This window comes from Littorina saxatilis, linkage group LG7 (assembly GCF_037325665.1).
Source record: "Littorina saxatilis isolate snail1 linkage group LG7, US_GU_Lsax_2.0, whole genome shotgun sequence".
NCBI classification, from domain to species: domain Eukaryota; kingdom Metazoa; phylum Mollusca; class Gastropoda; order Littorinimorpha; family Littorinidae; genus Littorina; species Littorina saxatilis.
In genome coordinates, this window is record NC_090251.1 from 54458167 (window position 1) to 54475124 (window position 16958).

The 16958-nt window shown below is 41.9% G+C and overlaps 1 protein-coding gene across 1 annotated transcript; it reads right to left on the reverse strand.

Moving 5' to 3' along the window:
* Nucleotides 1-13025: 13025 nt before the first annotated feature.
* Nucleotides 13026-16042, reverse strand: LOC138970241 (uncharacterized protein F54H12.2-like). The gene is made up of 2 exons (XM_070342738.1): nt 15897-16042; nt 13026-14472 (listed from the first exon to the last, which is right to left on the reverse strand). Exons 1-2 carry the CDS (start codon nt 16040-16042, stop codon nt 13026-13028), a joined length of 1593 nt encoding a protein of 530 aa, XP_070198839.1.
* Nucleotides 16043-16958: the final 916 nt, after the last annotated feature.

Sequence of the window (16958 nt, forward strand, 5' to 3'; positions counted from 1 at the left end):
GCTGAAGAAGAAGAAGAAGAATACGACTCAGATGTCTGTTTTACCTGAAATAAGATGTCAGGATTTGGAATACAACAGATATCTCAGTTTTAAATCAGATGTAAGCATGTGGAAAAACGACTTTTGTGTCTGTTTGACATGAAATCAGATGTCAGCTAGGATTTGATATACGACTCAGATGTCTATTTAACCTAAAACAAGATGTAAAGATTTTGAATACGACTCCAATGTCACTTTTACCTGAAATAAGATATCAGGATTTGAAATACGACTCAAATGTCTGTTTGACCTGAAATATAGATATCAGGATTTGTAATACGACTCAGATGTCTGTTTAACTTGAAATCTTGTAAGGTATGAGGATTGTAATACAACTGATGTTTCTGTTTGCGTTCATTAACACGTGTATTCGTTTGCTATTGTTTTTTTTAAAGAATTTTTTTAAATACATTTAGACATGTTTTCACACACACACACGCACAAACACATCCACACACACACACACACACACACACACACACACACACACACACACACACACACACATACACACACACACACACACACACACACACACTGCAGTTTGTGATAAGCTTGAACAAAATCGAACTGTCGCAGCAAAAATATTGCCGACATTGTTTAATAAATAACGTTTGTAGAATGTGACTTGTTCAAAAGACACAGACAATTATAAACAAGTTAAAAACACGACAATCACAAATGCTGATCAAGAAACCAACAAACCAAAAATATTGCCTGCACTGTGTATACATGAAAATGTTTAGTAGAATATATGCCTAGTTCAAAATAAAATAAAATTACATGTACAATCAAGCTAAAAAGACAAAGGAAGAAACTAATGAAGATACAAACAAATCAATCTGCAAAACAAAAAATACATGACACAAAAAAACTCCGTAACGAACGTTTCAACCAACAAGCAAAATACGGAATAAATATTCATCTGTATAAAATGCAAGAAAATTAATCACGCAACAAACATTTCAAACGATGATACTTCTTACCTGATACAGACTGAGCCACTAACGCCAAGAAGTAACTCATTATCAGATAAGTATGGTTCCAAAAAAGTATCATGTTGGCACTTTCTAGTGACGAACGAAAAAAGTGTTTTGAAACCACACGCGCTCTCGTCTTTCAGGCCTGTGTACCTCTGCTGGAGATCTTCACCTTTGTCCTCCCTTTTCTGCAGGTGTCGGTCTATCTGTCTGCCTGTCTGTCTATGCGTTTAGTTAATTCATTTATTTATGTGGGTTTATTTTTTTAATTATTTATCTTTTGTTTCGTTCATGTTCTTATTCTCTCAAATCGATCTCCGCTTGAAAGTCCTGTTTTATCTTACCAAATCACAATTTAACCCAATGCTGTTCTGTGGTGTTTACAGACTAGTTAGATTGTAGAATAAACAGCTTCGATTTATGCACTGGATACATATACAACGATTCTAATAAAACTGAGAGAAAGAGAGAGAAAGAAAAAAGCCTCACAGATTTCGCCGTTGCACGTAGGATAAAAGATACCCTCTACTTTTGTCAACAATCCGTCAATCGTGTAACTCGTCAGAGATATCCAGGCTTTGGCGTGGAATAAAAGCATCTTTCCACTTAGACACATAGCCTACCACAATTCAACAGTCTGGTTGCTAGTTTCGAGCACAGTGTAATTTTTTTGCTGAATTTATTTTGTAGTTGACACTTTTGTCGAGCTGCGAAAATAATTCAGCACAAATTGCCCTCTGCCTGTAGCATGTTGGTTTATGTCCAAGCAGAAGGATGCTCTATTTCCCTGTTAAAGTCTGTACAAAGTTATTGGGCGGTCTGCAGGGGAAGGAAGTTATGTTTAATAATAATAATTGTCAGTAAGTACTGGTGTCACATGACTGATGTGAACCAGTTGATTGGCTAATGGCGATGCGCTAAAACTGTTAGCGCACTCTTGGAGTGCAATAACTTTTCCACAGAGCGTATTCTTCCGCCCTTTGCCTAAGCGAGACTGTGCTCTCATCCTCAGAATTAATTAATGACATGTAGCTTATATTCTCCACAATACCAAATGACCATAAATTCCCTGCTTCTCAATTAAAGCAGAAGTGGGTTTTTTTTCTGACAGATTGCATGTGCCTGTGCCACAGTGCCACTGGTCTAAAAATAAAAGCCGCTGTGTTTCATCGAATTTTCGCCGACTTGCATAGATTCTTCTCATATGCCGTGTTAGTGGCATGTAGCTTATCATCCACATTACCAAATGATGAGTTAGTATACAATTCCCAGCGGCTAACAGAAAACACAAGTGTTATTCCGATAACGTACCAGCTAGACCAGTTTGGAAGACTGACCACAGGCGGAAGGTATCGTCCACTGGACTACTACTATCACAGAAAGTGCACTGGGATGTCTCAATAACTTGAATAATAATGACAGTAAAAATAGCGCGAACCACAATAGTCCATGTTCTCCGTGCTTTACATATTAACTATGCAAAGAACATAGTATTTAACATAACATCAAATACATAGATACATACTCGAAAAATAACGTAACAATAAACTTACAAAAACACATTAGCCACTTATGGACAATACCATGAAGATATATACACAGGGGGGTTGTATCTTTAAAGGCACAAATCGAAATGACCAAGTTATTTTCATGCATTGTTTGCTTTATCGACATCGTGGTCGATTAAAACGTTTGTGTCGTATCACTGATCGAATTGTTTCAACTGGTGGTGCAAATGAAACGTCACTGTGTGGGTCATTCGGCTCCTGTTTTTCTGAACTCGATATCAAAATATTCATTGAAAATTTGATGTATTTGAATTTGTTTATGCTTTGTAGGGACAGTAACGTTTGTTAGTCTTGAACAATTTTAAACCGTGATCTCCTCTGGTTTCAAAGCTCGTTTCATAAACTTACTGCTTAACATCTAAGCTATTGAAAATGCGTGTGACGGTTTCCCTGTTTGAGTTTTCTGCACACACTAGGCGGACAATGTCACTTTAAAACTAAAAACTCAACTCGTTTTACTTCCTTCTGAGGATTCTCACTCTAGCTCTTACGATGCTCAAGTTGATGAACTTTTTTCATAGTAGTAGGGTAGGGTCAACCAACATCGAACAGCAGTTTTGCTACTTTGTTTATCATTAGTTATGGTCGCGAGAACCCAGGGGTTCATGCGAAACCGATTTTATCCTACCCGTGAGATAATAATCGTTCAAATCACACGTGTGTATATCATGTAAATGAGGTCATGTCAAGCAAGTCTGGCAGGGACCTGTTTTTCCACTGCTGATGATGCCAAAGTCACCGAGACAAACGTCATTATAGAAACAAAAATTGCGCTCGCTAATTACCCTCGATGAATCTTTAGAACTAACACGTCACGCCACACTTTCAGAGTGACGTTTCTTTGCTTTGACGTAATAGATTGCACGAGGCTTTAGAAGAGATCTGGGTTCCAAAACAAGCGTCTTCAATTTAACTGCCTCGACTGCAAGACATTTTCAGTAAAATACACGTAAGTACAGTATGTAGGATAAACAGAATACTACATGGCTTGCTGTGTCGTACCAGATTTACACTCGTTGCTTTTTCAAATAGTGAACAGCTCGCTTTCGCTCGCAGTTCAATATTTAAAAAAAAAACTCGTGTAAATCTGGTACGACACAGCAAGCCATGTAGTATTCTCTATGAGCATTGATCTTATTCTCTGTTGTTTACTTGGCCTATACTTTTCAAAAACTATTCACATTTAAGGCTTAAAATGTATTCTTTTAAATCTTGATAAAAAAAAAGTCTTTCAAAACGTTAAAAAGTCTTGTCGGGGGGGGGGTGTAGGTCTGGGAAAAGTAGACGGTAAAGGTGGTATGTAAGTGCAGCTGCAGAAAATCTACAGAGTTAATTTTTGACGTCATGGATTAAACTTATGACGTAAGACTGGCCGCATTGCGCCATCCTGCTGCTGCTATGTAAAGGAGGAGAAATACAAAACAGTTATGGACACTCTACGATGATACCCTAAGTCAAATTGGTTTCCAATAATTCAACAGCAACGAGCAGGGTTTTTTTCTCCCGTAAGTCTCCGCGTTTTACATAAACATTTTTGTAACCCACCAAACATCTCACTGAATCAGCAGAGGGGGTCTAAAATTGGAGGTAGATTTACATACCTTATAAACAGAACATCTAATAAAGCTGAGTATCGAGAAAAACAAACAGAAGTCTTAAATTGGGGGGGAAGGGGGACGGGAGGGAGGGGGGGGGGGTCTCTTTGACGACTTGTTCCCTGTATTTGACTATACATTTAACACGGCTTGTGAATCACATTTCAGTCCCATGTCCCCTAACACATTTGCCTTCACTTCCATACAGCCTAAATGTTTTTCCTTTGGGCGGTTTTGAATGTTTCTAGATAAAACTAAAATCACTTCAGTTCTATAAGCTTTTAACTTTTCCTGTCTGATTCTGATTCGCTTGAGAGAAATCATGTGAAGAGACATCAGACGCCAATAATCGATCAGGCAAACACTTTTCGTCAGTGCTGTAATTAAATTTACATTTGACTTGTCATCACTCCAACCACTTTAGGTTCAGATCAAACAGGTACAATTTATAAGCGATGATTGTCATGCGTCTGATGTCTGATCACAAGAAAATCTGTCAGCAGTAGTAACTCACTGTTGGAAATAACGACAGTGCCGGAGGCAGTATTCTTTGCGTGCAGTGGCGTATGAACTAAGGTGGGTGTGTTTGGGGGTGGGGGTGAGGGTGAGGGAGGTTGGGGTGGGGGTTAAGGTTAGGGTTATTTAGGGTTAGGGTTAGGGCTATGGCCTGGCCGTTCGTCCTTTTCGCCAGGAGTCCCCTTTGGCCATACCTCGTTTTTTAGATTGAAAATTAAATGTATTCTGCCTTAGAATAGAGTACAGTTTTTCAAGTTGTTTTCTTTGCTAATGCTGTCTTTTCTTATTGAGAACTGCGTCCACAAGGTGAAATGGGATTGTCACCCTTTGTTTTATAAGTTCTTGGAAATCTAAAATAATTTCAGGAAAATGTAATTTGAGTGCCAAGGTTTCACGAGAGATGTGTCCTGTCCGAGCAAACGCACTGTCAAAACTCCCAGGAAAGAATCTGCTATTATCATTATATACCTGCACTGCAATTGGCTACAAGTAAAGGTCAATGTATCGATTGAAAGCTTGTTTTGTGTGCTTTGGGTCTTGTGACGTCCGAGGCCAATCGACTAAACTCATATTTTAAAGCGACTGCCCGAGATAACAAAAGAGTGCATGTTTTTTTGCGCTCAATCGTATAAAAAAAACAAGTCGCGTAAGGCGAAATTACTACATTTAGTCAAGCTGTGGAACTCACAGAATGAAACTCAACGTAGTCCGCTGCTAGTGCAAAAGGCAGTGAAATTGACGAGCCTGTTTGGCGCGGTAGCGGTTGCGCTGTGCTTCATAGCACGCTTTACTGTACCTCTCTTCGTTTTAACTTTCTGAGCGTGTTTTTAATCCAAACATATCATATCTATATGTTTTTGGAATCAGGAACCGACAAGGAATAAGATGAAATTGTTTTTAAAACGATTTCGGAAATTTAATTTTAATCATAATTTTTATATTTTAAATTTTCAGAGCTTGTTTCTAATCCAAATATAACATATGTATATGTTTTTGGAATCAGAAAATTATGAAGAATAAGATGAAAGTAAATTTGGATCGTTTTATAAAAAAAACATTTTTTTTACACCTGCCCTGCCACGAACGGCGTTCGAGGTGTTTTTTGGCATCCTGTCTGCCCCGCCACGAACGTCGTTCGAGGTGTACGCATCAGAGTCCTGTATCCACCCAAGAAGGGGGGTAACTGCAAAAACTGTTGGCAGAGCAGTTAGACATCTTGAACCAACGGTTCCTTCCCTTTGACCGTTATGAATAGCAAATATTGATGTTTGGGAGAATTTTGAAACTTCGGGAGTTATCTGTGTTAAGTCGTCAACAAAGATGTCGGATGGTGGACGGCGTGGGGGTACCACGAGGTCTGTTTTCAAGCGCTATTCAGCACTTGAAGTGCTTCAAGAGTGCCTAAATGACCAAGACAGTGATGATGAAGACCTTAGAGATGGAAGTGACAGCGAATCAGACGAGGAAGAAACTGATTTCAACCAGCACCACCCTCTTTTGTCCGAGGTAGGCATTGATGATGACAATGATATCAGCTACGAACCAAGTGTATCTGCCACTGACAGTGATCAGTCGGAGACTGATGGCAGTGATGCCGAAGCAGAACCAATGCCTGGCCCATCAACTTCATGTCCTGTGGTCAGAGGTCGCGGCAGGGGTCGAGGAAGCAGTGTGGGAAGAGGACAACGAGGGAGAGGTAATGCGAGGGGGCGTGGCCGCGGCCGTGCCCGACAAATTCCAAGACAACGTCAGGAAGATAAGATAAGAAATTGGACAGATGCTGATGCAACTGCGCCAAACCAAGACATCCAATTTCAAGGCAATCCAGGCATGCAGTGCAATGTTGACAATTTTGAACCAGTAGACTGGATGCAGCTGTTTTTTGATGACGACCTCATCAACCACCTTGTCTTCCAAACAAACCTTTATGCTGACCAGTACCTTGAGAGCAGCCTTGTGCTTTCCTCAGTGTTTTGTGGATTATCACACAAAATTCATATACTGGAAGTAGTGTGTGGACTTTGCCTGCTCTGTGGATTGTGACTTTGTTGCTTCTGAGTCTCAGCTGTGGAGTATGACGTGCGATTCCGGACTTACCTTACCATGAACAGCTAACCCTTATAACTTTGGATGCTTATAGCAGTGAAGTTGATTACCAAGAAGTTTTGTGAGTACCTGATGTTTTTCCCTTTGTTACACCAGTTTTTTGTTGTGTTTTGTCATGCATTTTTGTGATCAAGTGTGTTGTTATGTTCCGAAAATGCTTGATCACGGGGAAAAAAAAAAGAATAAATAATTACTTAAAAATTTCTGTCCTGCCAAATGAAACTAATTTCACTTGTAATTGGGGCCAGGGATGTTAGAAAAAAACATGCCAAATATCTAAGAGATATCTCTTCAAATGCCTGAATTATTCACGTTTTAGTGAACACACCCTCAAAAGTCAAATTTTGCTCCGGCACACAGGAATACAAATGCGCTTTTTCACGCTGGCAGGGAAGGGGTTAATGACCAAAGTCATTAATTAATTTTTAAGCCACCAAGCTGAAATGCAATACCGAAGTCCGGCCTTTGTCGAAGATTGCTTGGCCAAAATGTCAATCAATTTGATTGAAAAATGAGGGTGTGACAGTGCCGCCTCAACTTTTACAAAAAGCCGGATATGACGTCATCATAGACATTTATCGAAAAAAAGAAAATAACGTCCGGGAACCGTCATGTCAAATTTCAGAAAGATCGGTCCAGTAGTTTAGTCTGAATCGCTCTACACACACACACACACACACACGCACACGCGCACACACACACACACACACACACACACAAACACCCATACACACACACACACACACACACACACACACACACACACCACGACCCTCGTCTCGATTCCCCCCTCTACGTTAAAATATTTAGTCAAAACTTGACTAAATATAATTAAGTAAAATGGATCGATGCATAAATGTTATTTATGTTTTGGACCAAAATAATTATGTCATTTGACACAGATCTCGACAGTCATAGTTCACCTCGACCGCTAGCGCGATCTCGGGGGGAGGAGATCAAATCAAATCAAATCAAATCAAATTTTATTTTACGAGGGTTGTGGCATAAGCAAGGGGGACGAGGAGGGGAGGGGGTGGGGGACGGGGAGGGGGGGGGGGGGGGGGGTTAGAGGGGGAGCGGGCTTTATTATGAGGGGAAATTACTAATATGCCTAGTATTGATCACTTTTTACATTTAGTCAAGTTTTGACTAAATGTTTTAACATAGAGGGGGAATCGAGACGAGGGTCGTGGTGTATGTGGGTATGTGTGTCTGTTAGTGTAGAGCGATTCAGAGTAAACTACTGGACTGATCTTTATGAAATTTTACATGAAAGTTCCTGGGTATGATATCCCCAGACTTTTTTTTCCTTTTTTGGATAAATGTCTTTGATGACGTCATATCCGGCTTTTTGTAAAAGTTGAGGCGGCACTGTCACACTCTCATTTTTCAATAACATTGATTGAAAATTTGGCCAAGCAATCTTCGACGAAGCCCGGACTTTGGTATTGCATTTCAGCTTGGAGGCTTAAAAATTAATTAATGACTTTGGTCATTAAAAATCTGAAAATTGTAATTAAAATTATTTCAGTTTTATTAAACGATCTAAAATTACCTTCATCTTATTCTTCATCATTTTCTGATTCCAAAAACATATAAATATGTTTTATTCGGATTAAAAACAAGCTCTGAAAATTAAAAATATAAAAATTATGATTAAAATAAAATTTCCGAAATCGATTTTAAAAAAATTTCACCTTATTCCTTGACGATTTCTGATTCCAAAAACATATAGATATGATATGTTTGGATTAAAAACACGCTCAGAAAGTTAAAACGAAGAGAGGTACAGAAAAGCGTGCTATGCAGCTCAGCGCAACCACTACCGCACTAAACAGGCTCGTCAATTTTACTGCCTTTTGCTCGAGCGGCGGACTACGGTCATGGTGACAAAAATAATGCAGTGCGTTCAGTTTCATTCTGTGAGTTCCACAGCTTGACTAAATGTTGTATTTTCGCCTTACGCGACTTGTTGTTTCATGCTGATGACTAGCTTGATTTCTTGCAAAGAAGTTTCATTTTGTGTTTGGTAGTCCTTTTCTCTTTAGTTAAAGGCACAGTAAGCCTCCCGTAAACCATCACAGATACGGTCAGGCTTTTACACACAGTACAAACACCCTATCATTTAAACACTCACCGATTGAGAACATCCTAGGTGCCCTCCGTAAAGAGCGAACAGTTTTCAAAGAATTTATTTTTGCGTGGTTTATCTTACCCCTGAGCCATCGTGAACCCGTGTGATCCAGTTTCCCTTTTTCACAATGTAGTCGTCAGTTAGTCATTTGAATGCGACTCCATGTGAGCTTAGGCCAAAAAAAAAAAATTGTCTGTTTCTGGTCACCCGACCGACCCTAAATTTCGGCGCCGACCCTAAACTTTTTTTTTCCAAACTCAAAAAAAGTTGGGTTTTTTTGGTGGTAAAGGACAGGGTGAGAAAATGAACAACAAAAACGTGTGAAAACGAAAGTCCGCTGACGATTTGTAAATGTGTTGAGTGTCTTGTATAGTGAATCCAGTCTCTTTGCGCGATTTTTAAAGTTAGTTTTATTGGTCTACATTTGGGGTAAAAAAAAAAAAATAAAAAAAAAAAATAAAAATCCCGACCTACCGACCCTATTTTTTTTAGCCATGTTACCAGAAACAGACAAATTTTTTTTGTTGGCCTTATCTACAATAGCACGTTTTTATGCACGAAACAAACGGCTGTGGTTCACAGGAACTCTAGCGATGGCTTTTGACTGTTGAGAGGAACGGCGATATGCAATTTACAGTAAATTCTCGAAACTAGGAAATTTGCGAAATCCCTGTTTCACTCAGGGATTTCACAAATTTCCTACAAATTCTAGGAAATTTTCTGAAATGAGCATGCCATTTCTTGACAAATTTTCTGAACAGTGAAAAACGTATCAGTAAATTTGTAAAATTCTTAAAAAAAATAAAAAAAAAAGTCCGTTTTCTTTATTTTACATTTGTGATTTTGTTAGATTTGCTGTTAGAAGAAAAAAAGAAAACAAAAGTTGATTTGAGCATGATTTGAACCGAACATCTTCAAATTTTGAGTCCGAAACACTCCCAACCCGCCACGCCAGCCATATGAATGGAAAGTGAAACGAAATCATAAGAAGTTTGTGAGTAGTAAGGAAAAGGTATGCCTCATCCCCCGGCGCAGCGCGCAGCCGCGCAGCCGTATTTTGATAGAAGGTGATAGGTTAAGGTGCCTGTGTTTAAGTAGTGATAAGGAAATATTGCGCATAAACGGTTTATTGCGTTTTATATTTTGTCATGTGATTTCATGTGCCTGTACCTGTTGCTCGGTACTAATGACCACTCCAGCTGGGGTAATGACAGGATTACTGCCCCCCGGCCTTTTTTTATTGGTGCTTAACGCGGCTGGGTTACTGAGCCGCCTCCTTTCTATTGACAGTAATCCCCTCCCATTTTCTCCGCGCTTCGCGGAGCCCTCTCTCTTTAATAGCTATGTAGTTTGGTGCCCTGTCAGGGGAGGTGTCAGGATAAGGTAATAAAAATGGTATCCCTACTCTTTGCGGAGCCCCTTCGCCGATAAAACCACCAGAGGTGGCCAGCGGTTAGAGAAGTTTAATAGGAGGTGGTTTGCCTACCCCGAGGGTTGATTAGGGTTTAATGCTTAGATTAGTGCTAGACAAATGGTGTGGGGTGGGTGTGGAAGTTAGCTCGACTGATGAGAGGGATGGGAGCTGATGTACACATATAACAAAAGTTTTAACAAGTAGACTCAGATTGTTGTTTTTTATGTGGGTGTTATAAACATCGGAGGTACATTTTACACCGAACACGAGTTGTTCTACAGTCAGTCATACATAATGTTAGGTTAGAGACTGATCACGTCTGAGCATTGCACCACAGAGATGCAAGACCTAAACATGTTAGACCTTGTTGATTGGTCAGCACTAAAAATAGAAACGGTTGTTCTACATACAAGGTTTTGATAGGTACACCAGATAAGATAGGTATTATTTTGTTTTTGATATTTATTTTCTTCGTTGTTGCGGTGTTTAATTTTTTTAATTTTGTTGTTGATAGACTATGTAAGAGGTAGGGTTATATGTGTGGTGGGAATAAAATGTAAGTGCAAACACACACACACACACCTCCGATCACACACACCTCCGATCACACACACACACACACACACACACACACACACACATACACACACACACACACACACACACACACACACACACACATGCGCGCGCGTTTACACAAGTACTTCCAAACAAGAAGGTAAAAAAGTCAGACGTAAAGAGTAACAAAACAATACATAAAACTGCTCACGGTAGCATTCAAGAGTTATACAGACACATAGTTATTAACTTTTCCAATATGATCATTTTATTATAAAAGTGACAGCAGTCTTTTGAATATTAAAAATATTAAAAAAAATTAACATTTTGCATACACATACATTAAAAAAAAAAATAAAAAAAAAAAAATACATGATTGTCAATTTAAAGGAACGAGGTGGTCCCCGGATTAGTTGTCAACTTCATAACCACTTCTTGGTGTCACAGGAAGAGGATTTACGGTTGTGACAGGACAGTAAACTGGACATGTGGAATACAGGGGTCGCTGCAGCTGCTGAGGGTATTCCTCGCTTTGTGTCGAAGCCGTGGCTGTGGTTGATGGTGTTGAACAGTAGTAGTCTGACGGCGGACACTCTGTGTGATTTTTCGGATGTTTTTTCTCCTGCTTCTCCTCTGTGGGTGACAGAGAAGATACCTGTTGGTGGAAGTCTTCTTTGAGTTTTTTCTGCACTCTAAGCAGTTTCTGAAACTTTTTCAAGTCCAGGGTGACTCCTCTTTGGGTGGGGACAACACGCCCACCTTTGGTGCGGGTGGGAACAGCATAGTGGCGAATATGGATTTTTACAGCCCCTCTCCACGTTTTTACTGAGGCAAAAAGGCTTCCACCTAGCGGGTAGCGTGTAGCCGGCTGTGGTGGCTGTTTCATGGTCCCTGAAGGCATGATCGACTCCGCAAAAATCCTCTGTAGTGGTCTTTTTACATCCGTCCTGTCTTATATACACACTCGTGGTTCATGTACATCTTGATTATTCTGGTTTCAACGGGTCCACACTGGGTTAGCCTAAGGTCACGTGGGATGCTATGTCGTTTTTCACTCTGTTGCATCACTCACAGAGCAGTTGTTCAGTCACATGAGTGATAACCCTTTTTCGAAACGCTGTCGTTTCTGTCCACTTCCACACAACAACTCGCAAACACCACCAGGAGAGCCCGTCTGGATGTGTCTTGGGTAAGGCTACATTCCAACGACTAAGAATTTTGTCTCGATTTAGGTGTTCCCAGACGTTATCTGCGACGGCTCTAATGGCGTCAACAGTCCACCGTGTTGGATAGTCTTTTTCTTCTCTCTTTTTTTCTTCAAGGCGTTTGCAAACAACGCATTTTAACGCACTAACAAACAGCAAGAACAAACTGTTTCGCAGGTGATCTTTAACTTTGAGAATACCAGCCTCCAAGTCTTCCAACATCTGCTCTAAAGAGGGACTGGACGTCTCCATCATGACTTTTTTGTTTTGTGTACCTCTCTTTTCTTACTAACACTCTTCTAACCCTCTCTCTACTTTGGTGGGTACGAGATGAAAGTGGTGGAGATGACTCCTCCCCTTCTTCTTATATAGACACACACACACACACACACACACCCAATAAAATGAATAAAACCGTTTACAGACCTAAAAAAAAGACGAAGCACACGACCTCAGGTTCTTCTTAGCTGTTGGACCAAAAACCATACTCTTCGATCATTACCCCAAAGTCTGTTGGGGGAAAACACACGAAGCGTTCGAAATAAACTGGCACCGCGGCTTTTCATCAAAACATAGTACAATACATACAACCCACAGGCTGAACTCGTCAAGTCTTGCAAAAGCCGTGGGTTGTACACGTGGGCTGAACTGTGTTTCAGCATAAAGTTTTCAATAGCGGGGTGCACGGGTGGTAAACCAAAACTATCAAAATATTCCGCTTGTCCCAGTCCATCAAACCAGACACACACCCAGTGTTCTCCCGGTCCTGTACTGCGATCTGTATTGATGACAAAAGCGCTTGGGCGTCGCGTATTCACCTGTCGTGGGAGTCTGTCTCTGGGAAACACACCTCGAAACACACGTCGGGTATGAATGTCTCTCCCCAACACTCGGCTAATGTCTTTGCTGTTCATAGTGCAAAATCAGTCAGGACCTGGCGAGAGCGATCAATCTCGATCATGCTGTCCATTTCACCATACACAATCACCATCACAGGCGCTGGAAGAGCTTGGTTGAACTTCAGCTCCAGACGCAGGGCACCGCTTTTCACCAGTTCAAACTGATCTCCATCCAGAAGACTGGGACTCAGGTCAAAACTGTAGATAGCATACCCCAACTCAAAATCACGCAGCTCCATGTAAGATCCCGCATCTCTGTTGGCGAGACCCGTAGACGTCATGAGACTGAAGAATGACCTCACATACTGGTGTTGTTCAAAGTTCGGTGTCAGGGGTTTGCCGGGAATCTGTTTCCCGTCTAGGTACAGGCTGAGAAAGGACAATCCTTGTGTCTTGAAGTGGTAGGGATTGCGTGAGGCTTGTCCGTTGAAAGCAGCGCTGTCCACCAAGCCAATCACCAGGCGGTTGGGTGTCTGACTCAGAAACAAGTTGTCCTGCACAGCACTGAGGTTGCCTGTGGGAATGGAGAAAGTCTTTACCACGACCCTTTTCAAAGGATACTTGGCCGTGCCTTTTTCCAGTGCTTTGGCGTGAGCGAGGCTCACAGCAGGGTTCAACTTGACTTTGCGAACAAACAGGGAGGCATGTGTAATGACACTGCGGAAACCCTGAAAGGGGTCAGGAGACATCAGGTGGAAGATGTTCTTGGAAGGAATGAGTCTGATCTTCACGTCCACGCCGTTCATCATGTAGCGTTCCTGGTGCATGATGTCAGCATGAAGTCGCCCCATCATGTCTGCCTCTCTGCTCCGCATGGTTTGCTCACGCCGTACCTTCAAACCCCAGTTGGCATCCCCTGCTGTATCATCCAGGTGGTTGGAGCTATCTCGGTAATACATGGCACTGGTGAGGTGACTTTTCTTGGCTTCTCGTCCATAGTTGAGGGTGGCTTCAATGTAGGCACGGTAGGGGTAGGTGTTCTCTGAATTGGTCACCAAGGTATCATTGAGACTGATATCCACCTGGGAAAACAGGCTGTGCAACCAGTAGTTGACAGGAGCCACAGGGGAGTCAGCCTCCAAGTTTGTTCCGTCTGCTTTGGTGATTTTAGCTCGCACATGGAGATACGTGTTGCTTAGATCCAGGTACTCGGATGTAGCACCACTGATGGTAAACTCAATAGGGGCTCCTGGGGCCAGAGTAGCTAGAGGATGATACTCTACAAACATTCCCTCCTGTACAGCTGTCTGTGTTGGGGGTACAGAAAACAAATCCAATCCAGTATGTACACTTTCACATGACTGAGGGTGGGCAAGGGCCATGATGCTTATCCAAAAATATCGGCTGCTGTCGCCCTCCTTCTCTTCTTCTTCTGCCTCCCAGTCTGACCTTGGCGGTGTGGTGTAGATGATTTTATACGTTTCCTTGCAGGTTCTCCAGGCGGCGCGGCTGTTGTGCCTGTCACTCGACCCACGGCTTGGTGAAACAATCGCTTCCCTGCATTGCTAGCTCTCTGCTGTAGTGACGACTTAACACTACGCCCAGACAGCACATCCTGAGCCACCTGCATACCTGTCCTAGCCCCCTCTTTCAGCAGAGCTTTTCCACCACTTCTCAAAAGAGGCACAAGGACTCGACCAATACCCCCTAAGAGATTGCCAATACCATGACCTCTGTAGTTTCTTCCTCCTACAAACACGGGGAGACCGTGGCCGACCTGGCTGCAGTAATAATCTTCATAGAGTTTTCCACTGCCCTGGAAAGGGGTTAGACGAACCATCTTCTACAAATGGTCGGTGCGTCTACGACGAAAATGAAGCGTCACGACCGTCTTCCCTTGCTCAAATGCGATAGGTTTTCCCGTGTCCGTTGTTAAAAGCATTTCCACCGTGTTGAACTGACAACGAGTCAGTGGCATGTAATGGGGTTTTTCAAACATATGATGAACGACTTCTTCAGTCTTCTTTTTAATCGGCACCGTCCGCAACAATGGGACTAATGTGTCTCCGACCACTCTTTCGCGCACCAAATCGCAGTACACGTATATTGCGTGAAAATCTTGATGTAAGTCCATCATAGCCTTACCGTCAAAGTGACCAGGGCCTATGATGCTTTGTTGGGTGACATCTGTTTTCAAAATTCTCATCAACTCAGGGCTCATCCACAGCGAGATATTTTTGAGTAATTTAACACGGACTTTTTTTGCTGCTTTGGTGTAATAAAACCTTACATAGTGCGTAAGACTTACATCAACCAAGAGCTGGTTTAGTGAGTCTATAAAAAAAGCAGGTGAATCATACAACCCCTCTGGTAAAACTAGAGTATCACAAGAAATAACAACACCTAATGGGACACAAATTCGAAACTGACACGTGTCTTTTTCCACATTTACATACGAGTTGTTTCCCGCAGTGGGGCACTGCGGTTATGAAATTAAAGGCCCCTCCTGTTTTTGGAACCGCAGGAGCTTTCTAGTTTGCTGTTAGGTAGATTTTTGGTTCCTCTTTCCTGTCATGCTCTCTTTTTCTTCATGAATTCTTTTCTTTTTTCTGCCTTCTTGCTCATTCACCTGTATTTTTTCCAAAAATCTCTTCTCTTGCCGCTTGTCTCGCGATTCATGTATAGTTTAATCTGTTAGTGTTCTGATGTAAGTCCAGCAGTAGATAGGTTAAGCCTATTTTAACATACTGGAAACTGGTAATCTTCCAGTAGGTATTAATTTAGTTTTACTAAAGCCTGCTGGGACACAAGTAATGGGTTAGTGCATTTGTAAACAGGAATCGCTTGACAAGTGGCCCCCTTCATCCCCCCCTTCCTCGTCCTGATATGGCTCTGCGTAGTCGGCTGGACGTTAAGCAACAAATAAACAAACAAACAAATACGAGTTGTTAAACTGAATCTCAGCCAACCCACACTCGTAGTCGGTGCCCAGGTCAATTGTTTGAGGTAGTTTTGTGTAGTAGTGACTCGCGTTGTTGTCAGGGTAGTGCTGCAAGGAGCTGTTGCTGGGGAGTGTCAGGTAGAACATGATGAGTGAAGACGTTGTTACTGTACCAAGGGTGGATCAATGGAAGGATTAGGAAGCACGTAGCCGAGACAACTTCCCAGTAGGGCCACCCACAAGTTATCCGGTCCGCGACCGGTTGTCAGATTGAGCAGAGACACTCCAATCACCACATAAATAAGGATCATCTGACAAAGGAAGACAATCTCGCTCCGAGGGACACGATGTCCAAATACACGCCACAGCTTGGATGTTCTTGGTCGCTTAACAACACTGTCTGGTTCATCCAGAGGCGTATTAATCTTCTGAGTTTTCTCCATCAGAACCACTGAAGCTAGTCCGTGTAGGGGGTCAGTGCCGTCTGTGGAATCCAAGAATTGAATGACGGGTCATAGCCGAACCATTTGACTAAATACTCTTTCTGTTTGCCTTTTCCAGGGCGTTGTTCCAAAACAGCTTCAATGCGGTATATTTCTTTCTCCCCCACTTTCTGCAGTTCCTGTTCATAAAAAGTCCCCAACAGTTCTTCTCCGTGATCATCTTTCAGCACATAGGTCACGGGTGTGGTTGTCTTGACTTGACTGATGGTAAAGAGTTCCTCTGTCCAAGAAGGCATATAACCTTTTTTAAAGACTCTTCTCGTCTTGCTGATTCGCACACGGTCTCCTATATTCAGTTTAGGTGGTTTGGAGAGAGTTGGACCACCATACAACCGTTGCCACACTTCCTCCTGATTAGCGATGGTTACGTCAGCAGGAGCTTTCTTAATACTGCGGTGGTAGGAATGATTGTAACCACGCACCAGCTTAGCCAAGACTTCCACATACCTCACTGAACTTGTTCTGGTGAAATACCTCCACAGTTTGTCTTTCAAGGTACGGTTGAAGCGCTCCGCCATTGAGGCTTTAATGTCATCATTTTCTGTCACAAAAAAGTGTAC

Coding starts and splice junctions, on each gene's coding strand:
- LOC138970241 (XM_070342738.1), bottom strand. CDS start 16,042: ATGTTCTACCTGACACTCCCCAGCAACAGCTCCTTGCAGCACTACCCT. Junction 14,473..15,896: donor GAGATTCAGTTTAACAACTC/GTATTTGTTTGT, acceptor GTCGAGTGACAG/GCACAACAGCCGCGCCGCCT.